At 43.4% G+C, this 25,987-nt stretch overlaps 1 protein-coding gene across 1 annotated transcript in view; it reads right to left on the bottom strand.

The window, feature by feature from the left end:
- Positions 1–25,987, bottom strand: part of ASL (argininosuccinate lyase) — a 54,086-nt gene that overhangs the window by 18,562 nt on the left and 9,537 nt on the right. The window contains exons 5-11 of the mRNA XM_056556529.1: positions 25,398–25,454; positions 25,107–25,204; positions 19,857–19,934; positions 19,686–19,763; positions 14,026–14,078; positions 4,133–4,195; positions 2,564–2,678 (exon numbers count right to left, since the gene is read on the bottom strand). Coding sequence (XP_056412504.1) covers positions 2,564–2,678; positions 4,133–4,195; positions 14,026–14,078; positions 19,686–19,763; positions 19,857–19,934; positions 25,107–25,204; positions 25,398–25,454 — 542 coding nt within the window. The remainder of the gene's footprint in view (positions 1–2,563; positions 2,679–4,132; positions 4,196–14,025; positions 14,079–19,685; positions 19,764–19,856; positions 19,935–25,106; positions 25,205–25,397; positions 25,455–25,987) is intronic.

Here is a 25,987-nt window from a genome sequence, read left to right as displayed (position 1 = left end):
AAAAAAGACGAGCACTTTAAATACTTAGGTATACAAATCTCAGGTAAATTAGAAGATCATTATAAATTAAACCTAGAACCCTTAATAAAGAACATGGAAAAGAAAATTTAAATATGGAGCGACTTCAAAATTTCTAAAGCAGACAGAATGATATTAATTAAAACTAGGGATCGACCGATTATCGGTATGGCCAATATTATCGGCCGATAATCACGATTTTGGGCATTATCGGTATCGGCAATTACCTTGCAGATAAGCCGATAATGCCCCGCCCCCCCGCACCGCCCCCACGGCACCGTGACCACCACCCCCAACCCACCGCACCGCGTCGCCCCCCCCCCACCGTGATGCTGGGCGGTATACCAGTATGGAATTTTGCCCATACCGCTATACCGGTCGGGCCCCTCCCCCACCCTCCGAGTCAATAAAAAAATTAAACTTACCCGTAATGGCGGTGGTCCTGGCCATCCATCCTTCCTTCCTGTAGTGTCCGGGGGCATTCCGGGTGAAGAGTGAACTGGTCCGGGCTGTCCTTCTTCTCCGGCGGTCATCTTCTCCACTCTGGGCAGGCTCCGGCCTAGTGCGCTGCATAGACACAGCTACGCCGTGACGTCAGGTGCGTCGCTGCGCACGGGCGTCACTGCGCAGCGGCGTCTATGAAGCGTCCTAGGCTGGAGCCTGCCCGGAGTGGAGAAGATGACCGCCGGAGAAGGACAGCCCGGACCGGTTCACTCTTCACCCGGAACGCCCCCGGACACTACAGGAAGGAAGGATGGATGGCCCGGACAACCCTGACAGGTAGGGGGAGAGAAGCGGGTGGCGGCGGCCTATGGCCCCGCAATAGCCACTGCAGATCATTGATTTAAAGCGCCCGCTTTAAATCAATGATCTGCAGCGGTGTCGCAGGGGGTTAAATAGCCGATAACTTATACCGGAATATCGGTATACGTTATCGGCTATCGGCCCTAACCTGCACCGATTATCGGTATCGGCCCTAAAAAAACGATATCGGTCGATCCCTAATTAAAACTATTATGTTGCCGAAAATATTATACGTATTTAGTGCTTCACCCATTTGGTGTGATGACATTTTTTTTTTTAAAAGAATGCTGTAAATCTTCAATGCTTTGATATGGGGCCGAAGAAGGGTGAGGATTAAGATACAATATTTATGTCTACCCAGAAGAGAAGGGGGAATGGCGTTTCCAGACGTAAAAAAGTATTTTTTAGCCGCCCAATTATACTTTATTAGGGACTGGAGGAGATCTCATATGATTGAGTATTTGATGGAACAATGTAGAGGATCATATGATGATATTTACCAGTTACTTGGATTCAGGGCAATTAGAAGAGAAAGGATGGAAAAAACGTATAACAATAGCTGTCTTGAAAAGAACGTGGAAAATGGTAAAAAGGGAGGTGGGAATAACTGGGATATTGGATATAGCCCTCATTTGGAATAATAAAAACACATTAGAGGAAATAAATAGATTAGAATTTCGAACACTAGAACAATGGGGGGTGAATAAAATAGGGGATATATATAAGGATTGGAAGATTAAAACATGGAAAGAGTTAAAAAAGGGTAGAGAAGTTGGGGTTGGGACATGGTTTGAATATATGAGATTAAGAGGTATAGTAAAAGACACGGTAGATAAGTGGAAGAAAGTAGAAATAGTAAAAGGTCGTTTTTTTGATAAGATGGTGAATACAGAGATGGGAAAAAAAGAGTTGTCAAAGATATATAGAGCACTTAATACATTTTCTATATTAAAGAGAAATCATCACAGTAGAAAAATATGGCAAAAAGAATTGGGTGAGATAGAAGAAGCACAGTGGGGAAAAATACACCAAAGAATTAATGTTATTCCATTAAATGCGAATCATAGGGTGATACAGTTTAATATAGTTTATAGGCTGTACTATACACCTCTCTTTTTGTATAAAATAGGTAAAAAGAACTCGAGTGCCTGCTTAAAATGTGGGCAGGAAGAGGCAGGATTGTTGCATATGCTTTGGACATGTCCAGAAATAAAGAAATTTTGGGGAGAAGTTATACAATTAGTTGAGAAAAGTTGGAAGATTAGAATAAAATTAACACCAATAAATGCGATCCTGGGAGGTGATATTGGGACAGAAATAAAAAGGCATTGGGGAAAAAAAATTCAAAGCTCACTTTTTTATGCCAGATTAATTATAGTAAAACAGTGGATATCTGTAACAGGCCCGAGTGTGCATCAATGGAGGGAGGGGTTGAGGAGGGAATATAGAATTGAGATATAGAGAACCAAAAAGCTGAGCCACGGGGTCGGTTAAGACATTTTTGACCTTTTCCTTCATATATATATATATATATATATATATATATATATATATATATATACACACATATACACACACACACACACAGTGACCCCCCGACCTACGATGGCCCCGACATATGATCAAATCGACATACGATGGCCTGTATAAAATATTGCATTATTCTTTTTTTTGTAATATGTGGTGGTAATAAAAAATAAATAAAATGTTGATGATGTAGAAAACTATATCCACCACAAACCTGTAAGAGTCAGAGAGGGTAATAAAGTTGAATTCCTTGGTGCTGTAAATAATAAGATCTTCCGACATCTTACTTAGATGAGTAGTGCACAGAGATGCCCAGAAAAGAAATTCCGCTAAAACCAAATGTAAAAATGTTTTTATGTGAATGATGCCAAACTATACAAAACACAATGCAGACAACAACACAATAAACAGTTTCCACAATAAGTTTTGAAGTTGAAACATTTTGAATACATCCTATGGTAAATTTGCTGAATATTACAGCTATGCCTTTTCTAATCTTATAAAACACCCCAAAACATTCAATGGGAATCTGTTACCATATTCCTGCTGCCAAATTGCCAACGTAGACTGTTTGAAAACCTGTTTGAAAGTTTAGATCATTTTTGAGTTGGTTTACATTGAAGCCAAAAGTGTGCTCCAAAATCTATTGTCTTATTTGGCAAACGTTTTTGCATTTAAGTCACACCCATTTCTCCCTAAGCCATGCTACCGTGTCAAGCGTGGAGCAAATCTAAATTTCTTTATTAAATTTGGTTTAAAATATCACATGTGCGAGGTTTTTGGCACAAACCCTGCCACAATTCGGAAGCACACATTTTTATTTATTGTTTTACTTATTCCCTGCCCTCACAAAACAGCTTGAAAATGGTGTCAGGTTCCTTTTGAGAAGAATTGTGCACCAATCCATGCAGCATCTACTCCAAGGAATAGGCAAACTTGTAATACTATGCAATGGTAATTCTCCCAGAGCATGCTGGAAAAATTAGTTACCTAAAACAGCATTAAAATAGCTATAAAGCATACTTACCGTATATACTCAAGCATAAGCAGAGTTTTTCAGCACGGATTTTCGTGCTGAAAACGCCCCCCCTCGGCTTATACTCGAGTGAACTCTCCGCCTGTCAATCCCTTCTCAGTGGTCTTCAACCTGCGAACCTCCAGATGTTGCAAAACTACAACTCCCAGCATGCCCGGACAGCCATCGGCTGTCCGGGCATGCTGGGAGTTGTAGTTTTGAAACCTCTGGAGGTCTGCAGGTTGAAGACCACTGTGGCCTTCGTCATCATCCAGACCCCCCCTTTAGTTTTCTACTCACCTCCCCTCAGTGGGAAGGAAGGGTGAGCTGGTCCGGGCCATCTATGCTGCAGGGACCGTCCGGTGGGGAGGGTTAGTCGTTCCGGGCTGTCCATTTTCAGCGGGAGGGGGTCCCTCTTCTCCGTGCTCTGGGCCTGCCCCGGACTAGGGACGTTGCCTTGACGTGATGATGAAGGGGAGGTGATGACGGGGGTCTGGATGATGACGGGGGTCTGGATGATGACATGGGGGGGGATGATGTATTTCCCACCCTAGGCTTATAGTCGAGTCAATAACTTTTCCTGGGTTTTTGGGGTGAAATTAGGGGCCTCGGCTTATATTCGGGTCGACTTATATTCGAGTATATACGGTAAATACATTTTCTACTGCCTCTAGTGGGCAAACAGGAATTAGACACATTTCTGTACATTTATATACATCTAGGTGGATCTTTAAACAAAATAGTTTGAGAAAATGATGTTCCTTTTACCTATAAAGTCCCGCTCACTGGTAGCATCCATGCTATTCAAGCTTACCGAGTCAAACTTAAGTTCTGTTAGTAAGAAATGTAGAGAATTTAGATGGTAAAATGTGGTTAATTATGGCAGGCACATGATAATATTAACACTTTGGTGTAACTGGTGAGATAAGTTAATACTGAATTGTCCTTGTAATAAAGCAGCCTTTATAAGCCATCATTGAATAACCTTTTAAAGGAAAGGTAATGTAACTGATGAAATGAACAGCTATTTACAAAATGCTTCAAAGGGAAACGGACATTCTGTTCACCCGCACTAAACCCAATAAACTAGGTAATAGTGCCGGTAAACAGCACTAAAAAGAGGGGTCACTTACATAATTCTCTCCAGCATTTAAAAAGTTATCCCCCCCATTAGCGGCATTACCCGTATATGAATATTCTAATTTCTTCACTCTCACATCACTAGGACATGAAGAAATTTGAATAGTTATCAGATGGACAGGCATAGCACTACATATAGAGGAGGCAAGGGAGCTTGGCAAGCCGGCTCCCCACTTACATCGCGCAAAGCAGCGTTATAGAAATGCTGCCATGAGGGATAACTTTTCATCTGTCGGAGAGAATTATGTAAGTAAGTAACCCCTCTTTTTACTGCTGTTCACCCGCACTCTAACCCAGTGTATTGGGTTTAGTGCAGGTTAATAGGATGTCAGTTTCCCTTTAAGGGGATTTTTCAGAACTTTAATACAGTTGGTTGATCGGTAAGACATGCCATTAGCCCCTTAAATGGGAACTCTCAGATACAAAAACTTTTGATATGTTGTAAAGCATGTATAACCAATAGGTTTTGCAATTGCTTTCATTAGAACATTTTCAGTATTTCATACTGAAAAAGTCAAACAACTGCCCCCCATGCCTGCTTGGGCACTTACTAGTCCTGCTGTGTCCATGCATCATCACCTATGTCATGGACACACTTCCTTGATTGACAGCTGTGAGCGCAGGGCTCACAGCTGGAGGAAAAATCCTCCCACTGTCAGCTTGTGTCCCGCTATCCGTACGCTCACAACGGGAGGAAGCACACTGTCTTCCTGCTGTGAGCGCACTTTGCTCGGTCACACAAGTTGCTTCTGCAGGTAACATTTCTCTGCTTCTGTACCACCGATCTCCACACTCGGGGATCGGGGGACAGAAGCGCTGCGGGGGAGATAACTGAAATGTATCCCCTGTGGCCGGGTGACAGGTTACTTTCACTTCTGCACCCCCGATCTCCACTCTTAGGGATCGTGAGGCAGAAGTGCTGCGCTGCGGGGGAGATAGCTGACATAGTAAAAAAAAAAAAAAAGGCCTGTGCAGACTCCAATGTTGTGCTTAGGTGTGGGTATTCACCTAATCCCACCATACAAATCTAGCCAAGAAATACCATGAGCTGTGCAGTTAGTGCTTATGATGAAATGTACAGACACTCACTGTTAGATGCTTGGCAGCTGTTTTTTCTTTATTCGATCATTTTCATAAAAATTCAAGCCTGTAACATTTCAAAGCTTGTAGGTGTTATACATTCGGCATACAACCGTCCCAGCAGAGGTGTAATACACTAGTCGGGAGCCATAAGGGTCTGACGCAACGTTTCGGGGGAATGCGAATGTTTAAGGGGGCGTTCCCCCGAAACGTCACATCAGACCCTGATGGCTCCCGACTAGTGTATTACACCTCTGCTGGGACGGTTGTATGCCGAATGTATAACACCTACAAGCTTTGAAATGTTACAGCCTTGAATTTTTATGAAAATGATCGAAGAAAAAAACAGCTGCCAAGCATCTAACAGTGAGTGTCTGTACATTTCATCATAAGCACTAACTGCACAGCTCATAGTATTTCTTGCCGAGATAGCTGACATGTATCCCCAGCGGGGATACATCGTTCTGCCGCCAGGTGACAGGTTACTTTCACTTTGCCCGTTCAGCCACTCACTTTAAGCCTCCGGCGCCGCTGGCACTCCCCCCGCCCCCCTCCCCCCGCCACTCGCTGTCCGTCTGCCTGCCCGCTCACATCTCCCCTAGGGTTAGCTATACTACAACACGCAACTGAGGGATATATTTTTAAAAAAAATGTATTGGTTGGATCTGATGGGTACGCTTTAAAGGAAACCACTGATTTTCATTTTTGCATCGTTGTTTTCCCCTCTTCATCTTCTGAAAGATATTCCAAGGGCCATATGATAACTTTTTTTTTTTTTTTTTTTAGAACAAGTTGTATTTAACCTATTTGGTACTCTTCTGTGAGAAAACTGCTAAACAAGGCTGCCCTCCAATCTTCAACCGCTGTTGCTATGCTGCACTGGTATAAAGTAGCTGTGTAGGGGAGTAGCATAGCTGCCCTGTCCCTTTCTGTTCCTGGTGCTGTCCATTTCTAAATAGCAATACGACAGAGATCGCATTGGGTATGGCATGGCTAAAGTTTTTAACAAATAGACAGCACCAGGAACAGCCTTCTACTGCATGTACTCTGAATAAAGGCAGTAGGAGGACATGACACAGCCGCTCCCTACTAAAGTGAATTGAATGAGCCCCAATGGCAGGTACAGCTAAAATGTATCCACACAAGAGTAGGGCAGCACTGTTAAAGAGCATTTGGGTGCAGGCTCCAGGAGGCGAGCAAAATCCTGAATTGAACATCCACAGTAGATAACCCCCCCTTTCACCCTCTCCCCTGATTTGCGACATCAACCAAATAACCAATCAACCAATAACAAGGACCAAGCAAGATAATGGCCCTGATTTATCAATCAGCCTGAAACCCTAATTGTCTGTTTTTTCTCATAGCAACCAATCACAGCTCAACTTTCACTTTACAAGAGCTTGTTAAGATTCAAAAGTTGATCTGTGATTGGTTGCTGTGGGAAAAAACAGACAATTAGGGTTTCAGGCTGATTGATAAATCTCCCACAATGTCTAGAATCAGAACATAACAAGTTAACAGTACAAGTGCTCTATCGGCAAGTTGTTTCCTATACCAGTCAGTGAACTGGAAACAACTGTGTTGAAGCTAAACATGTTCATTGTGGTTGGACGTTAACTTGTAAGTGACCAGAACAATTTTTTTCTTTCCTCCTGGTATTCTAATAGCTATAGGTCTATTATTTTTCCATCTACAAAGCCATGTAAGAGCTTGTTCTACAATATGGCACCAACTGCATTTTGTAAAGGCATCACTTATTTTATCATGAAATTACAGCAAAACAAAAAAAAAAAAAAAACTAAAAAAAAATATTTGAGGGGTGAAAAAAAAAAAACATGCATTTTTTTTGGGGGGGGGTGGGGGGGTTTAAAGTTTTTTTTCTACGCAGTGCAGTATATGGTAAAAATGACAAAAAAAAAAGTGTGCCTAAAATTGCCACTTTCTATTGATGGCGGCGACAGAGCGCGGATGCCGGGGAAGCAGAGACCTTGCCAGAGCGTCGGGGACACCTCGGGGACGCGGTGACAGCGATGGACGGCGACATCCCGGGCAGCAGTGACGGTCCAGAGCGGCGGGGACAGGTGAGTACAACTTCCTCTAACAGTGTGGTCTTCAACCTGCGGACCTCCAGATGTTGCAAAACTACAACTCCTAACATGCCCGGACAGTCGTTGTCTGTCCGGCCATGCTGGGTGTTGTAGTTTTGCAACATCTGGAGGTCCTGAGGTTGTAGACCACTGTCCTATACTGTACATTGCACGGATCCCTCAACATGCGATGGTTTCAACAAACGATGGTCCGTTTGGAATGGATTACCATTGTATGTTGAGGGACCACTGTATATTATAATTTGTATGTTTACATGTTTTTATTTATAAAATGGGAAAAAGGGGTGATTTAAATTGTTATGGGGAGAAGCTTATTTAAATAAAAAAATAAAAAAAGATTTTAATTTACCTTTAAGTCGCTTAAAATAGACTTAATAGCAATAATTTGGTTGCTTTTACTGTTCAGTGCTATGCAAGCACATAGCACTGATCAGTACTATAGGGGATCAACTTGTAAAAGCTGCCTAGGCAACCTGTTTAAGAAGATAAGCGATTGGGTGGAACGGAGGTATGGAGAAGCCCTCTGGCAGCCATGTCAGTTTATCGGGACCACCTCACTGCACTGCGGAGGTCCCGATCACCAGCCCTGGAACCTGTAATTTTTCACTTTTAGGTGCCGTGAGCGACATTGATCGTGGCACCTAAGGGGTTAATAACAAACATCTGCATCACTGATGTCCGTCATTAGTGAGGAGTCCCGGATGCTGATAGCAATGAGTACTCATTAGGTATGAAGCGAGCTCAACTCCTGAGCTTGCTTCATAGCCCCCAAACACTCAGCCACCATGTACAGTGGGCCAAAAAAGTATTTAGTCAGCCACCATTTGTGCACGTTCTCCCACTTAAAAAGATGAGAGAGGCCTGTAATTTTCATCATAGGTATACTTCAACTATGAGGGACATAAGAAAAAAAAAATCCATGAAACCACATTGTCTGATTTTTTTAAGAATCTATTAGCAAATTATGGTGGAAAATAAGTATTTGGTCAATAACAAAAGTTCATCTCAATACTTTGTTATATATCCTTTGTAGGCAATGACAGATCAAACATTTTCTGTAAGTCTTTACAAGGTTTTCACACACTGTTGCTGGTATTTTGGCCCATTCCTCCATGCAGATCTCCTCTAGAGCAGTGATGTTTTGGGGCTGTCGCTGGGTAACAAGAATCCAACAAGCACACTTCCACAGTGATGTCAGGATCAAGCAGGAACTCTTGACAGGCTAAAAGATTTTATAACCCATAATGCAAAGCTTTTTGCGGTAACTCCACTTCATCAGGCATATACCATATGTATTTACCATATACCACCCTGAAACTCCCGCAAAATATGAGGGGCAAGGCAGGACCAAAAAGGAAGGAGCTGTGCAGAGACTGGGGTCCGACAACCGACCCAATAAGAAAACAAATGGTCGTCCTGGAGGCCTGCCGGGCCGAACCGATCCTGGCAGGAGAGCAGAAAACCCTTCCGACAAAAAGATATAAGACACAGGACCACCGAGACCTAGCCCAAGCACGGAAGAGAGAGAAGAGAACCCCTAATGCAGAGATTTATGTAAGCAAGGCAAACATGGTGAGTAAACGCCACTTCCAGAAGAGAAACATGCAGGGGAGGCATGAAGGGAGAGTCCCGACAGGAGGCTGATGAAAGAGAATGACAATAGAAAAGCAGCTGAGCACGCTCAGCAAGAAGACAAGACTCAGAAGGCGGATACCAGAGCCGCTAGAATGGGACGAAGAGAGAAATAAAGCAAAACACATGTAAAGTCCCGAGGGCATGAAGAAACGAGCCAGGAAGGCGGCCAGGGCAAGCTGCACCCGCCGACCACCCAAACCGAGAGGTCCAGACATAAATCCTCACTCCCGAGGCCACCCCGTGAAAAAACTGGGTGGAAGATAACCCAATAGTACACCGCACAGCCAAGAGAGCGGGAAACAACATGCGACAAGGCGGACTACGCCCGTTTAAGATGTGTGAAATGGCCAGAATGGGCAACCTGAACGACCAGAAGCACCCGAGACCCTACTATCCGCACCCATCCTACTCCGAAGGGAGAAGGAGGAACGCAGATAGACCGGAGGAAAGTAGCAGAGCCGTCCGGAACACTGGAGCCACCGCCCAGAGAAACAGAGTATCCCAGATCCATGAAAAAAATGGAGGGATCCTGGAGACCCAAACCAGGAGATGCAGAGAACCTGAAGCCAGAGTAAACACTCCGGCCGATGAGCACCCAGGCTGGGGAAGGACATGGAGCGGCGAACAAAGACCGCCTCTGCAGAGAAACAGTGGAGAAGAGTGGGACTGGAACCCCGCCAAGGACGAACCCCTGGAATGGTGTAAGCCTCAGGAACAACCACTCCGGAGCGCAAGGCATGGAAAGGCCACCTGGAAGAGAACTCAAGGCAAAGAGAGCCTGAAAGGGCAAAACACCAAGGGAGAGGGACCAGAATGACTCTGGGGCCACCAGGGAAGAGTGACATACCCTATGAAAAAAACGTGGCCATGAGAAAAAGGCACTGCAGCCCCTGAGGCCACCATGTCACCCGGCACTCGCAGGCACAAGAGATTAGGATACAGACAAGGCCGATCAGTCAGGGGATTCCAATGGCGGGATGGTCTGGATGACCGAGAGAATAACATCCCAGAAGGACAGTCACAGAGAGGAAGACAGAGGGGACCCAGTGAGAGGTCAACCTAACCGAAGCAGCAAGGTAAGGTAAAGAAGACATGACCAGGGAGCAGGAGGGCACCCACCCAGGCTGGTGGGCCAGCATAATACAATCGACACACTCCAAAAAGGAGGAGGGACTTGCCACAAGAGGAAAACCTAGAGACGCTCTAAGCAGAAAGATCACTGGAGTACAAGCAGAGAACAACAGAGCCCCCACATCCAGAGGGAAGCACAAGGACCACCACAATGGCTTCCGTGCAAGACATACCCAGACAGGGAGAGAGCGCAGCGCGATGGGCTGGAGAAGCCAGGGTATGGACTTGGCAAGGACCGACAGAACCCCGCCCAGAGGAAGAGGGGAGAAAACAGGAACTGCCCTGGCAGGATCAACAAGTTCCCCAAAGAGGGTCAATGTGAAAGATAGGACAGCAACTGCTGCAACTATGCCATATCCAGCAGAACTCTGCCTAAAAAAGGGAGAATGAAGGCAGGAGCGAAAGAAAGAAACCCTCCGATACTGGGAGGTCGGAGGGCAATGGCTGCAAAAGCCAGAGCAGTAACCGTACAAGGGCCATAAAACCCCTTAGAAGAAGGGGAGGCGCGAAGGATGAATGTCAATAGTAGACACCCACTAAGCTACACCCAAGGCGTTAGCGGAAGGGTTCAGTGAGACGGCGGAGCCAGTCACAGGAGGAAGTACAGAAGACTGACAGCACTTAGTCTAGAAGAGGAGGAGAAATGCAAAGACCACCCGTGAAATAGCGGAACCCAAGAAACTCCACTCAAACTCCGGGCGCCAAGATGGTATGAGCAACAAGAGGCATCCCATAGGAGGCAATAGTAGTGCGTAGCCAGACCACTAATACCACCCTGTCCATAGAAGGAAAAATGAGACGGATATGGAAGGCCTACCTAACCCACTAAAGCGCCGTGGGGGGGGGGGGGGAGAGGATGCCATGTCAGAGCGCCCTAGTTATATGCAAGGTCACCCACTGGATTCCTTGTACTAGAAGCCAATGCTACCACAAACCAATGGGATGTCACCCGTGTAAGCGGATTCTGCTGCCATAGAAGATCCATTGCACCTACAGGGACACAAGTTTGGTTGTCTCCCACCGGAAACAGGATACGGAATGCAGCCACAGATGTGGTGGAAAGCACGCTCCATGTTGGGGAAACCTGGGAGTATGGAGGGACACCCTCCTGACAACACCAGCATGCCGAGGTGCACCAGGACTGCAGCCGTGGATTCGACAGATATCACATTCTCTGTTGGCAGTGCAGAGGGTTTAGGAAGAACAGTCAACTCTGATATATAGCAGGGTACCAAAGCTGCCTCCACGGATGCAGCAGACGTCGCAACCTAAGGATGGTGTAGAGGGTCCATGGTACGATATCAACTCTTACTCACAGTAGAGTACCGGAATAGTAACTGCGGCAAACGAACCAACCTCTATGGATGGTGTAGAGGGTCCATGGTACAATGGTCAACTCTCACTCAGAGTGGGAGTACCGGAGCTGCAGCTGTGGCAGATGACCCAACCTCCATGGATGGTGTAGAGGGGCCCTTGTACAGCGGTCTACTCTCACACACAGTGGAGTACCGTAATAGCAGCTGCGGCAGACGGCACGTCCTCCATGGGCGTTGGAGGGGACCACAACCACCCATGAGGAGTTCTCAAAAAGTCCATTGCCCACACAGGGGCACCCAGTCAGTCACTTCACTCAGGAAGTGGAACACTGGGACTGCAGTCGCAGACGCGGCAGACGCAGTAAGGGTGGCCGGTGGAGAAGGGAACAGGCTTAATGTTATTCCCCATGCAAACATGCAGAGAACATCTATGCAGATGTTGTCCTTGGTGGGATCTAAACCCCAGGCCCCAGCGTTGCAAGGCAACAGCGTTAACCACTGAGCCACTGTGCAGCCCCTGGTGAGCAACGCAGGATACTGTACCAAAGACTGAACCTTCAGCAAAACTGCATACCTCAGCAAAGGTGACCAATGGCAAGGGAAAGCCCGGAAAAAAAACAAAAAAAGGTCACTCTGGAACAGGGGCTCTATAGAAGCACCTAGTGTGGACTCTAAGTCTGCGGCTTATGTTTGCCTGATGGTACAAGAAGGCTCAAATTATAGAGCCCAAGGATCAATGACCCAAGTGAGGGGTGGACTAAACACACGTTTTATATATACTACAACTCAGCCCATCAGGACTGAGTAAAAAGGTCCACTTGTTGGCCCTCACTAAAGATTAAAACTTAACTTTTATTAACTGAAAATGAAAATAATGAGTGAATTAAAAACCCAGCATCACAATCACTGTATTCTTTTTGAATATTAATGTCCTATTGGACGAATGCTTGGACTTCCGTGTAACACACCTGCAGTGTGTGCTCAACCCGCAGAAACAGGGCTATCAGTCACCCGCCAAGGGCGACTGAAGCAAAAAAAAGATCCACCAGACCGTGCCCTCCATGTGGCGACAGAGGCCATGAGGGGCAACGTGCAATGGCGGCTGTGCACCATAGGGAAGGGGGCCCCTGGGATGAGCACAAGGGAGAGAGGGAGGGGGGGGGGGGGGGGGGGGAGAGAGTATGAAGTTCTTACTCATCCACGGACTCCATCTTCCTATACTTATCCAGAAGTCTTCGCTAAGGCTGCACTGCATCATGCCAAGCCTCCATAGCAAGGTGGGCAGGGGCAAGTGGAGGACCCAGACCCAGGGTGCTAACGCCAGGTGATGACCATTGGTGAGAAGGGGTTGACGGCCCATACTTCTGTGCACCGTGCCCCTTTGTCGCATGTGGGCGATCAGGTAGCGCCATGCTCCTGTCGCCCAACCTAGAAAAAAAACTCTAACTAGACATCCCTAGCTAGAAAATAACAAACAGAAAAGACCAGGTTTGGAGAGAACTCCAGTCCTGTGTCTGCCTCCTACTGACACTAAGCTAAAACTGATTAGCTCAGTGCCTGTAGGTGGGTATATCCTGCTGAAAGGAGAATACTTTTTTTTTTTGCCTAGCGTCAGCCTCCTAGTGGACAGCAGCATAAAACCCATGGTCTCTGTGTCCCCCAATGAGGCGTCCGAGAAAAGAATCACTTTGTCATTTTTTTTTTTTATTAAGAAGAGTCTGGACCCAGTCCATTCTGAAAAGGTATTCTACCTTACTAGCAATCAGGTTAAATGAAGGAGCATCACCCTGTGCCCACATGGGTAAAATACCTTTACGGGTGGCAGCTGCCCATATAAATAAAAGGCATGTATGGTGAGCAGAAAATATGGTAGATTGTTGGTTATTTAGAATATTACAAAGGGCCCATTATGGGGACAAAGGAATCCAGACACAATAAGAATCCTTAAGGTGGCAAAAAATTGTAAAATCATCTTAATATATAAATATATATTATTATAAATTAAAACAATTATTATTATTTTTATTTTTTGGGGGGAAGTGTAAATACTGTGCTGTGATAAATATTCACTCAGGATTGATATAAGCCTTCAATGAAAAGAGATACATTTTACTCACATTATAATCTGTTGAATTATACATTCTAGATTAATATGATTCTTATTGTTCTATGCCTGCCAACTTTCTAACAAGATAACAAAATAAGGGAACTCCAAAAAATCTCCACTGTACAGAAGATGATAAAAATTTACCTTTTCGAAGAAGTTCTCTGTCTATACCTAAGGGATTCCCAGCTATTGCTCCACTGTAAAAACAGGGGGAAAAAATTAAGTTTTTTGTTATTACTCCAAATCATACAAAGTATAAAATAAACACATTTGCAAATGTCCTACACAATTAGGAATGTCCTACAGTTCCTACAGACTGATCCTGCAATCACAAATTCTTGTATATGACCCCTACATGTTACATGGAACCGTGATTTAGAGGGTTACCCCGACTTCTGCTGTCATGTTTGGCTGTTTGCATATTTTTAAAGGGATTACATAAACAAGGATTTTCCGACCATTTCTGGCTTTTGACATGGACTGAAACCCAAAGCCGCCCATGGTTTTCAGTCTGGATCAAAAGCTGGTAATGGTCAGCATGAGAAGACTGCATTAGCTGACTCTGTTTGGCTCATTGAATTAAATAGGGCATGACATTGATAAGATAGCAAGCGGATTTGAAATTCTCCTGCCAGATCCGGGTGCCAATTGCAAAAAGCGTGATGTGCATTCATCCCTATAGAGTGATCAGGAGAGGAAGTAAAGGCCCTAAACAGCAGCTAAAGGGAGATTAAGGGCGTTATGTGCGGTAAGGAAAGATTTAAATAAGTATTTGAGTCTAACAGAACAACAATATGCTACTACTGAGGGTACACCTGTGGCTCTGGATGGTAAAACAGAAAAAGAGAACATGGAGATAAGCAGGCTCAATAAAAAATGGTGCTTCTTATGGAAAGAATGGTTGGATATATGGCTGACGGTTCTAAGGGTTAGAGGATAATGAGCTGTGGTAAGTGGAGAAAAGGGTGCAGGGGGAGAGGAAAGAATGTGCTGGAATGAAAAAGAAATCTTGCTGTTCTAGCAGATTGTGACTGTAATGTCACAGGTGATGATAAATGTCACAATGGAGTGCCTTGATACAATAGATGCAGAGAAAATAAAAAAAAATGGTGGCCCATGCCAGTGGATGAATGCATTACCCTTTTAAAGAAGCACTCCAGGTTGTTGTTTTTATTTTATTTTAGCACAGCTGCATCCATGTAATCCTGTAACTGGGTCATGTGATCATAAGCTTGACCCATAGAAAATTTCTGTTTAAAGGGTACTCCAACATCAGGTAAAAAAAAATAAAACAACAAAGGCTACAGAAGCATATTGCATTGCTTACATGTCTGCCCTAGTTCTGAAACCACCAAAAATTTGTTTTGTTTTAGGGGTCTTAGTCCTGCACCTTCTAGTAGAGCAATTGCCCAGTACTACAATTCCCAGAATACATTGCTTTCCGTCAGCATTTCATCACAGTTCACCCACCCTGCCTATTCCTCTTCCACAGCACTACTGCCAGTTTCCCACCCAGAGCTGTTGCAGAACACCTCATTTTACAGCAGAAAGGTTGCACCTGCTGTATTCATTGCCTGTCTGCTCCTCTGCTAGTGGCATTGTTGGGCATTAGGCAACATGCTATAAACACAGTTAATTCTTCCCTAAATGCCCCAAAAGATATTTATACAGTCATGGCCGTAAATGTTAGCACCCCTGAAATTTTTCAAGACAATAAAGTATTTCTCACAGAAAAGGATTGCAGTAACACATGTTTTGCTATACACATGTTTATTCCCTTTGTGTGTATTGGAATTAAACCAAAAAAGGGATGAAAAAAAGCAAATTGGACATAATGTCACACCAAACTCCAAAAATGGGCTGGACAAAATTATTGGCACTCTTAACTTAATATTTGGTTGCACACCCTTTGGAAAAAATAACTGAAATCAGTCGCTTCCTATAACCATTAATAAGCTTCTTACACCTCTCAGCCAGAATATTAGACAACTCTTTGTTTGCAAACTGCTCCAGGTCTCTCTTATTGGAAGGGCACCTTTTCCCAATAGCAATTTTAAGATCTCTCCACAGGTGTTCAATGGGATTTAGATCTGGACTCATTACTGGCCACTTCAGAACTCTTCAGCGCTTTGTTGCCATCCATTTCTGGGTGCTTTCCGACGTATATTTGGGGTCATTGTCCTGCTGGAAGACCCAAGATCTCGGACGCAAACCCAGCTTTCTGACACTGGGCTGTACAATGCGACCCAAATCCATTGGGAATCATCAGATTTCATGATGCTTGCACACATTCAAGGCACCCAGTGCCAGAGGCAGCAAGGCAGCCCCAAAACATCTTTGAACCTCCACCATAATTCACTGTAGGTGCTGTGTTCTTTTCTTTGTAGGCCTCATTCCATTTTCGGTAAACAGTAGAATGATGTGCTTTACCAAAAAGCTCTATCTTGGTCTCATCTGTCCACAAGACGTTTTTCCAGAAGGATTTTGCTCCAGTTCATTTTGGCAAAATGTAGTCTTGCTTTTTATGTCTGTGTCAGCAGTGGGGTCCTCCTGGGTCTCTTGCCATAGCGTTTCATACCATTTAAATGTCGACGGATAGTGAGACTGATGCTCCCTGAGCCTGCAGGACAGCTTGATTATCTTTGGGATTTGTTTGGGGCTGCTTATCCACCATCCGGACTATCCTGCGTTGACACCTTTCACCAATTTTTCTCTTCCGTCCACACCCAGGGAGATTAGCTACAGTGCCATGGGTTGCAAACTTCTTGATAATGTTGCGAACTGTGGACAAAGGCAAATCTAGATCTCTGGAGATGGACTTGTAACCTTGAGATTGTTTATATTTTTCCACAATTTTGGTTCTCAAGTCCTCAGACAGTTCTCTTTTCCTCTTTCTGTTGTCAATGCTTAGTGTGGCATACATAGGCACACAATGCAAAGACTAAGTGAACTTCTCTCCTTTTTATCTGCTTTCAGGTGTGATTTTATTATTGACAACACCTGTTACTTGCTCCAGGTGAGTTTAAAGGAGCATCACATGCTTGAAACACTCTTATTTTTCCACAATTTTGAAAGGGTGCCAATAATTTTGTCCAGCCCATTTTTGGAGTTTGGTGTGACATTATGTCCAATTAGCTTTTTTTCCTCCCTTTTTTGGTTTAGTTCCAATACACACAAAGGGAATAAACATGTGTATAGCAAAACATGTGTTACTGCAATCCTTTTCTGTGAGAAATACTTCATTTTCTTGAAAAATTTCAGGGGTGCCAACATTTACGGCCATGACTGTATGTATAAGTAAATATGACAAGGAGATGGTAATGCAGGCTGTAAGGGTAGGTCAGAGGTGGTGACATCACTCGGGGGGCTTGAGCTCTGAGACCAGATCAAACCAAAGCTCCTGAGACAGCAGAGGATGATGTGGAAGAAATGAAGGAGCCAGAAGCTGTTGAGACACCACCACATTGAAACGGAAAAAAACGACAACTTCCTGCATATATATTTTTCTTCACTCTAACGTCACTTGGACATGAGAGGAAAGAATAATGAACATGAATACGATTGGTGAGCACTAAACAGAATTACCATTCTAGCAACAGGAGCCATATCTTCACAACGCAGGGACCAATTTCAGTAAGTAATACCTTATTTTACTTCTGTTCACCCGCACTATAACCCAGTGTATTAGTGTGGGTGAACAGCCTGTCATGTAAACTTGATAACATTTTATTTATATGTCAAATAAAAACAAAATACAGTTACAGTAAATTTGCCCTAATTTCTCTGAAGTCCCTGACAAGCCTATGTGACTTCCAGTATATCTCCTGATCACATTACTCTCAGGCTTGAGAGACTTCAAAAAAACTTTTAAACATCTTGACGACTGTCCGGCAGGCAGGTGCAGAGAATAGTGCAGGTGACAGCATCACTTCCAAATGGCTGGAGAATGGCATGGTATATACACATGTTACTTATATGCCAACTAGGATGGGGGTTTTGTGTAAAGTCCTGTGCAAGTGTATAGGACTTCTGGTCATCTATTCAGCTATATGCATAGGATGTACATCCAGAAACCTTAAAACTAGGATAATGGAACATCTGCTTCTGCGTGTTAAACCCCTGAGTCGAGGTGGGGACTGAAATAAGACAGTGTTCAGATGGGAGGCATTTTGGATCCTCCATCTGGACACGAGATACCCTCATGACCTTAACTATAGAAACGATCATTTTTATATTTATTGAATTACCAGGTTTTCTTCTCACACTCATGTGTCTCTGTATTTATCGTTTCTTTACTTTTCTTGTATCTATATGCTTATAGTACATATCTGGTCCTGCACTGTCAGGTGTTAATACTTTGATTCATTACTCTGTGTGCTTGTGATTATGCACTGTGTTAGTTTGCTCCCTAATTTTCTTCCAGCATTTCTACCAGATATGATTATGGTACAACAAAAATAGAGAAACATAGCCACACATCCACCATTTGTATTTTGATCTACTTGCTTCTCAGCATAATTTCAAAAACTAACAGGTTGTTAGTATACATTTTGATCAAAAAGTACAAGCCCACTCGCCACATCAAGGCCACCTAGTCAGAGTGGGTCCCTAACCTGACACTGGTGTAGTGCCGGGTGGCGACCCCACTGCCTCTGAGACACCAGCCCACCGGGGGGAATGACCCAGTGGCCAAGCAGCCCCACTGCTGCCCGACCAAGCCCCTGGCTCTGGGCCGCACCACCCCAGACAAAGCAGAGAACCACACCAGTGTGAACATCTACCAAGTGCTCCCTGCCAGAGGGCTGGGAGAATGTAAGGAGGAAACCCTTATGAAGTCTCCTGCTAAATAAAAACACCTGGACCGAATAGGTGGAGTGGAGTGGTGGCCATAGAAGGAGGTAGAGACTACAATTGTGGTCTGTCCCCTCTTTCATAGCCAGCACTCTGCTCCACCCATTCGGCCCAGGCGTTTTTCAATTAGCAGGAGACTGCATAAGGGTTTCCTCCTTACATTCCCCCAGCTCTCTGGTAGGGAGCACATGGTAGGTATTCACATTGGTGTGGTTGCACTGCGGTGGTCATAGTTATTGTGATGCTTTGTCTGTGGGGTGGTGTGGCCCAGAGCCAGGGGCTTGATCGGGCAGCAGTGGGGCTGTCTGGCCACTGGGTCGCTCCCCCTGTGGGCATGGTGTTGCGGTGGTGTTGGCCGCCACCCGGTACTACGCCAATATTGGGTTAGGGACCCACTCTAAATAGGTGGCCTTGACGTGGCGAATAGGCTTGTAATTTTTTATCAAAATGTATACTAACAACCTGTTAGTGTTTGAAATTATGCTGAGAAGCAAGTAGATCAATATACAAACTGTGGATGTGCGGCTGTGTTTCTTTTTCTCTATTTTTTTTTTAGATATGATTAATGTTCATCGATAAACCTAAATGCGTTGGCATTTCATTTGGATTGTATTCTCTGTTCACTTTTGTACTATTTTTAAATAGATAAAGTTAGATTTTTTTAATGGGAGCTGGAACCACATTTTTTAATGTTATGCTGTTTCCTTGGATCTGGCCCAGCCCTAATATGTGCTTCCTCACGTTGTGCAGAGATTAAACTTCAAACAGGTGAGCTTTTTTCTTATACATGGTACCTTAACAGGATATGAGGTCGGGGTATGAAGACAAGATATGAGGATGCGATATGAGGACAAGAGCCTCCTAATATGTTGCCTTTCCTCTCCCACAAGCTTTAGGTAGAAAGACCGGGCAATGCCAGGTACTCTGCTAGTAATAATAAGAAGAATCCTTACCTTCCTAGTGGTAGAACATTGATCCTTTTCTTTATCTCTCCAAGTCTCTCAGCATCCCTACACAATGCAACTGCATGGCTGCAAGATACAAAGAAGAAAAATAGATACAAATGTCTATTTGGTTTGTATAACATAACGATAAACTCTGTTAGCAAAGGCATATTCAGGTACCTTAGTATCCAATGACTCCATCGAATAGGCTGTGCTCTCTGCATGTGAGTATATCCAGGAAACAGTATATCAACCTCTCTATATATAAAAAAAAATACAGAAGAAATGTAAAATGATTCTTGATGAATCAATGGTCCCTATTTCTCCCTGATGACCTTAACGTTCTGTCTATCTCTGCCACAAGCAGTCCACATACATCCTGCTCTCCATCGGCCATCCAGGATTGTCTCCCACCCTGACTGCCCCCAGATTGTCCCCTGATGAAAGGAGGGGGTGGGGGGGGGGGAAGCTTTGGGACTATACACCAGAGTATATCCTCAATCAGAACGTGATAAGTATAAGATTCTTTGTACATTCTGTGAGACCTATTGTTTTTTCTCAGCTGAGCATATGGGTTTAAGCATCCTGTGTCATATATCAAGCCTGAGGCTATTTATATACAAGGATGGATATATGCGAGTTGATTCATATTTGATATATATATAGGCGGATACTTTATAAGTGATATCAGGATATCTGTTGACTTTAGGTGGTCTGCCATATTGATAGCCTGGCATCTGTGATTGACTTTTGACCATCAACATTGATTTTCTGCATGATTTTTTATAAATTTTGGTGAACTTACATATATACATTAATAACCAACTCTATCTATAATCCCTTACTAATCTTTGTGTATGAGGTTTCCATTCTCCATACGGAGTATCAGGCTACAGGATGCATCCACATTGAATAAGTAACCCACATTGTAGAAGTTATCTAGGTGGTAACCCCACATATCCCTGATCTGATTATTCACTATTCTCCCACTGGTATACAAATAGTTTTAGGGTATCCAATCGCTATCCTATAGCCAGACAGGGCTCCCCAGTGAGATAGTGAGATCTTATCCTCTTTGTGCTAGATCAGGGTACTCCAGGGACGATTCAGATTTAGGTTTTGGAGCGGGGCCGCCCTTATCAGGGCGTCTACTCCGCCTAGCGGCAGGAGTAGCTATAGGGTGACTATAGGGTGAGTGCTAGGTAGTGGCTGTACTCATCAATTGGCCGTGTATACATCTCCCTATAGCACCCTACCCTACCTTTAACCCACCTTTAGGTAGTTGCCTATATATATATATGTATATATATATATATATACACACACATATTCTGATTGAGTATCACTCTGTGTGTATTTTTATTTTATTTTTTGTTAAGACTGTATTTATCACCCAATATTGGGATTGTATGCAGCAAGAGAAAACAACTTTTCTATTTTTTCAGTTTTTTTGTGTGTTGGCCATTGGATCTTTAATGGATCCTTTTTAAATTGGATATTGATTAAAATTGAATTTTTTTAGTGTTTTTTTCTGTGAATTTTATCTCTTCTTTCTTCCCTGGTGGCCTAGATGTTTATTTTAATCATTGGTTGACCAGTACTTTCTACTCCTCTATCATAGCTCATGGTTTATGTTGCCCATGGTGATCCATTGGTTTCCTTCATCACTGATGGCCCAGCACTAACAACTTTGTATTCCTTTTCATACTGCCATATGCTCAGCTGATCAGACAAATCTGACTGTCCACACACTCAAAGCCATAAAAAGTGATAATCTTGCATGTAAAACTTGCATAAAAAATAATGAAGCATTAACATCCGTTATTAGCTGTTAAAACATCAGTTTATCTCTTAATATCTGTTATTTTTTCACCATTTTTTTCTTAGTACGCTCACTGGCAATGACTGATGAAATAACAGATAAAAATAAATGAGTTGCTTGCGTCACCATAGACTTCAATGTTAAATTACTGCATCCGTTATTACATCCGTTATTTATGACAGAAAAAAAAACCTGCATGCCCGTTGACATGAATGGGATGCGTTATCTTCGTTTTTCATCTCTGTTGCTCATTTCTAAAAAAAAGCATATGAGCAACGGAGATGTATGCTGATGGTGAACCCAGCCATACACGTGACATCAATGGAGAAATAGTTTTACAGAGTACAAGGACACTGCTGGAATAAAGAGTCAATGAGCCATGAATGGTGTTGCAAGAGCACGGTCACTAACCCTACTATTACACAGTGGTCCTTCATTTCACAATCTTGTCATGTGATGGCAGGTGTTATGTTGAGCAAGGGATGTGATCACCTAACATTTGTCTGTCCTGAAGAGAAGCTTATTTTTTCCCCTCATGTTTACAAAACTGTAATATACAATATATTCTTTTAATACCAAGTTGTTGGTTGAAACAGATGAGGTGTAAGATGATACATCTGGCCTGTAAAACCAGTTTAGGAGTACTCCGGTGAAAAACTATTTTTTTCATATCACCTGGCTCCAGAAAGTTAAACAGATTTGTAAATTACTTGTATTAAAAAATCTTAACCCTTCCAGTATTTATCAGTTGCTGTATACTACAGGGGAAGTTGAATTGTTCTTTTCGGTCTGACCACAGTGCTCTCTGCTGACATCTCTGTCCATGTCAGGAACTGTCCAGAGCAGGAGCAAATCCATATAGCAAACCTATCCTGCTCTGGACAGTTCCTGACATGGACAGAGGTGTCAGCAGAGAGCACTGTGGTCAGATAGAAAAGAACAACTCAACTTCCTCTGTAGTATACAGCAGCTGATAAATACTGGAAGGATTAAGATTTTTTAGTACAAGTAATTTACAAATCTGTTAATCTTTCTGGCAACAGTTGATTTGAAAAAAAAAATAATAATTCCACCGGAGTACTCCTTTAAGTTAAAATAAACGCTGCAAAACTACAGTTCGTATAGAATTAAGCTCATGGGCTATAATATCAAATTTGTAAGGCTACAGTCACATGATAATTTAGCAATACGGTTTTGCGTCCGTTTTTTTTGGGGAAAAATCGGATACAAAACCGTATTGCAAAACCCTGTTGCAAAATGGTATATTATAAAAACTGTAAATAGTGAAAAAGCCATTCTACAGGCTCTGTTTCATGATGGGAGTAGTAGGAGGAGGGACGGCTCCTGCCAGTTAAGTGGGTGGTATTGCGCGCCCTTCCCTGGCCGTCTGGCTCCCAGTAAAATGAAATAGTATCACTGTAGTTTCAAATTCCCTACCGAGGGCCGTGATTAGCCAGTCGGTTCCGGCCAATTAGGGCTCGCAGGGGGAACATGAAGTTACAGCTCAGAGACGGTCTATTCTTTATATCACCGGCCGGTTGGGGGAGTGGAGCATACTGCCTTGCTTCTCTGGTTAATAAGTTTGGATCACTGCGGATCTCAGGAGCGAGACCTGGTGAGATCGGTCCCTCAGCCCCTGTACTACTACCCCCAACATGAACAGACTGTTCCATGATGAGAGTAGTAGTAAAAGCGTACACAGCAGAATCACCACAGCCGCCCGCAGACTAACCTGGTGGATGTGCACAAGCCATCCCTAAGTGCTGCAGTTCTACTACTTCCATCATGCAATAGGATTTGTTCCATGATGGGAGTAGGAGTAGTATTGCAGCACTGCAGGAGTCCCGGACAGCTGCAGAGTAAAGTAAAAAAAAAAAAAAAAAAGTACAGAACTGTGCACAGCAAAAAATGCTAAAAAATTTTAATGTACAAAAACGTACTCAACTGGATTTGTATGGGTGTTCAATGAATACAGTTTGCTATACGGAGTACCCCTTTAAGATGTTTTAAATAGAAAATGTATACGGCAACCATTTGCAAAAACGTGATGTAATTGCACCCTAACAGAGTTTGCACCTACTAATGTTCTTTACTCTGGGCAAGATATAAGGATCCTGAACAGAGGACTCACTCTATTAAGGGAAGGTTCCAGGATTAGAAAAACATAGCTAGGTCTTTCCAGAAACAGCACCACACCGGTCTTCAGTTTGTGTGTGTTATTTCAGCTCCATTGAAGTGAATGGGGCCAAGTTGTAATACCACACAGATGTGGCGTTATTTTTGGAAAATCAAGAAACAAGCAACATTTTTCTAATTATGGATAACCCTTTTAAGTTAGGATTCCAAAATAAGGTATATTAAAATGTTAGATTTTTTTTTTTTAATAGACAATGCTTGGTTACTCCATAGTCAGTGATAACGCTATAGGGGTCACAGCAGTTGCACTAGCAACCAGGCCTATAAGCATTGGGGGGCTCACTGGTTCCGATCACCATACTAACGCCGCTTTGTTCTTTTCTTGCCTACTCTACCTTTTAGTTCCCTGCAATGCAGCTTTGCTCCTTGGAGTGCAACTAATTCCTCACAGCCAGTGGAGACTTCCTCTGCTTTGCATGGCATCTACATGACACAAAATGCCAGTAAAACCTTTGTCAGGATGACTCCCAACTGCTGACTGCTTGGAGTAGTTGCTCCACAGCTTAGTCTGCTCCTGCTGGATTTACCTCTGTACTAAGTCCTAATGACACCGTTTGTTTGGCTTTCTTGACAGTATCTCACCATCCAGCAGGCTAGGTGCAGGTAGGTGCAGTGAGATGAGCACTACCTGTTGGGAGTTGCAATGTTACTACTTCTTGGTACTTGCTGCCTGTAGCCAGAATAAGCTAAATACATAGCGAGCCTTGCCATGCATATCCCGGACTCTACAGTCAGGTACTAATGCTTTCAAATGTTACTAATTCATTACTGCAGGGATCCAGCTCTTCTTTGCTAGGGTCTTCCTCAGTAATTGCCTCTTGTACAGAGGGGTTAAAGGGGTTCCAGATCCCAATAATTGATGGCATATCCTCACGATTTACATCACAACAAGGCGGTCATTACAAATGCTTGGCTTAGCATTCTATTTAAGACTCCCTTGCAAATTTTGTTAGTATACACTATCATGTTTCACATTTACTGCCTAAATACAAAGACAGATATAAAAATGACTTAAGTGACAAACATTAGGAAAAAGACTTTAGCTTAAAAAATGTCTAACTTATTAATAATCTTAAATCCTAAAATCAGAATATTGTTTCCCCAACAGTCTTTAGCTCAGATACTACCAGTAACGTGCTTGTCCATATGGATCCCATGCCTATAAAGGGAAAAGAATTGAACGTCTACCATACAACTCTAGAGCTCCACATCCCAAAGGAGAACAAAACGTATGAAAATATCCAACACGACTAAGCATCTTTTGTCCTGTGAGTTAACATGCAGCGGGATTTGTAGGATTCCATACACATAGGATTCTTGGTAATAAAGTCAAAATTGACAATTTATCTGTATGGGCAACCCCACACTAAATAAAATGTAATGACAGCAGAAGCCTTTCAAGCTTCACTTACATGGCTGCCCTGTCAACCATTGTCCGGACAAGACGGGTCAAGTGCAGGTATAAAACAGAGCAGGAATCCCGCAGCCATAACCTCATGTCAGTCACCACCTAAAATGACAAAAAAAATCGTCAACAGAAATTTTTATTTACTGTTACAAGGTACTGTCCACCACCATTATTTGCATCTGTACCGGAGCTCCCGTATGGCAACTTCCTACTCCGGACTGACTCCTAAAAACGAGTATATAATGAGTATATATTTCTTTGTGAAAGAAATACTATTCCACAAAACCATCAATACCTGATCATTTCTGCTTCGTCCAGTATGAAGCTTCCCTGCAGGCTCTCCTATGAGTTCCTAGACAACAATAAAAAATAAAAAAAAAAGGTTATTACAGGAAAATGTTTTGCTTTTTTTTGGAAAGTGGGGAAATAACTTGCACTATGAATCATATTCATTTTCTAGTGAAAAGTATATCTTTTTGTGGTAGATGATTATTGATTATATGGCCAAATAACCATAACAACCGATCACAGCTCAGCTTTCATTTTTTCAAATGGTTCTGATAAAATAAAAGCTAAGCTGTGATGGGCAAAGGGCAAAGCAGACAGTGTTTGTGTCAAGCAGATTGATAAATCTGGAAATTAGCTTTAAAGGGGTACTCTGCTGCTCAGCGTTTGGAACAAACTGTTCCGAACGCTGGAGCCGGAAGCTCGTGATGTCATAGCCCTGCCCCCTCATGACATCACGCCCCGCCCCTCTCAATGCAAGTCTATGGGAGGGGGCGTGACAGCTGTCCCACCCCCTCCCATAGACTTGCATTGAGGGGGCGTGATGTCATGAGGGGGTGAGGCTATGACATCACGAGCTCCCGGCTCCAGCGTTCGGAA

This window comes from Hyla sarda, chromosome 2 (assembly GCF_029499605.1).
Source record: "Hyla sarda isolate aHylSar1 chromosome 2, aHylSar1.hap1, whole genome shotgun sequence".
In the NCBI taxonomy this organism is placed as follows: Eukaryota; Metazoa; Chordata; class Amphibia; order Anura; family Hylidae; genus Hyla; species Hyla sarda.
This window is presented reverse-complemented; position numbering and strand designations above follow the sequence as displayed.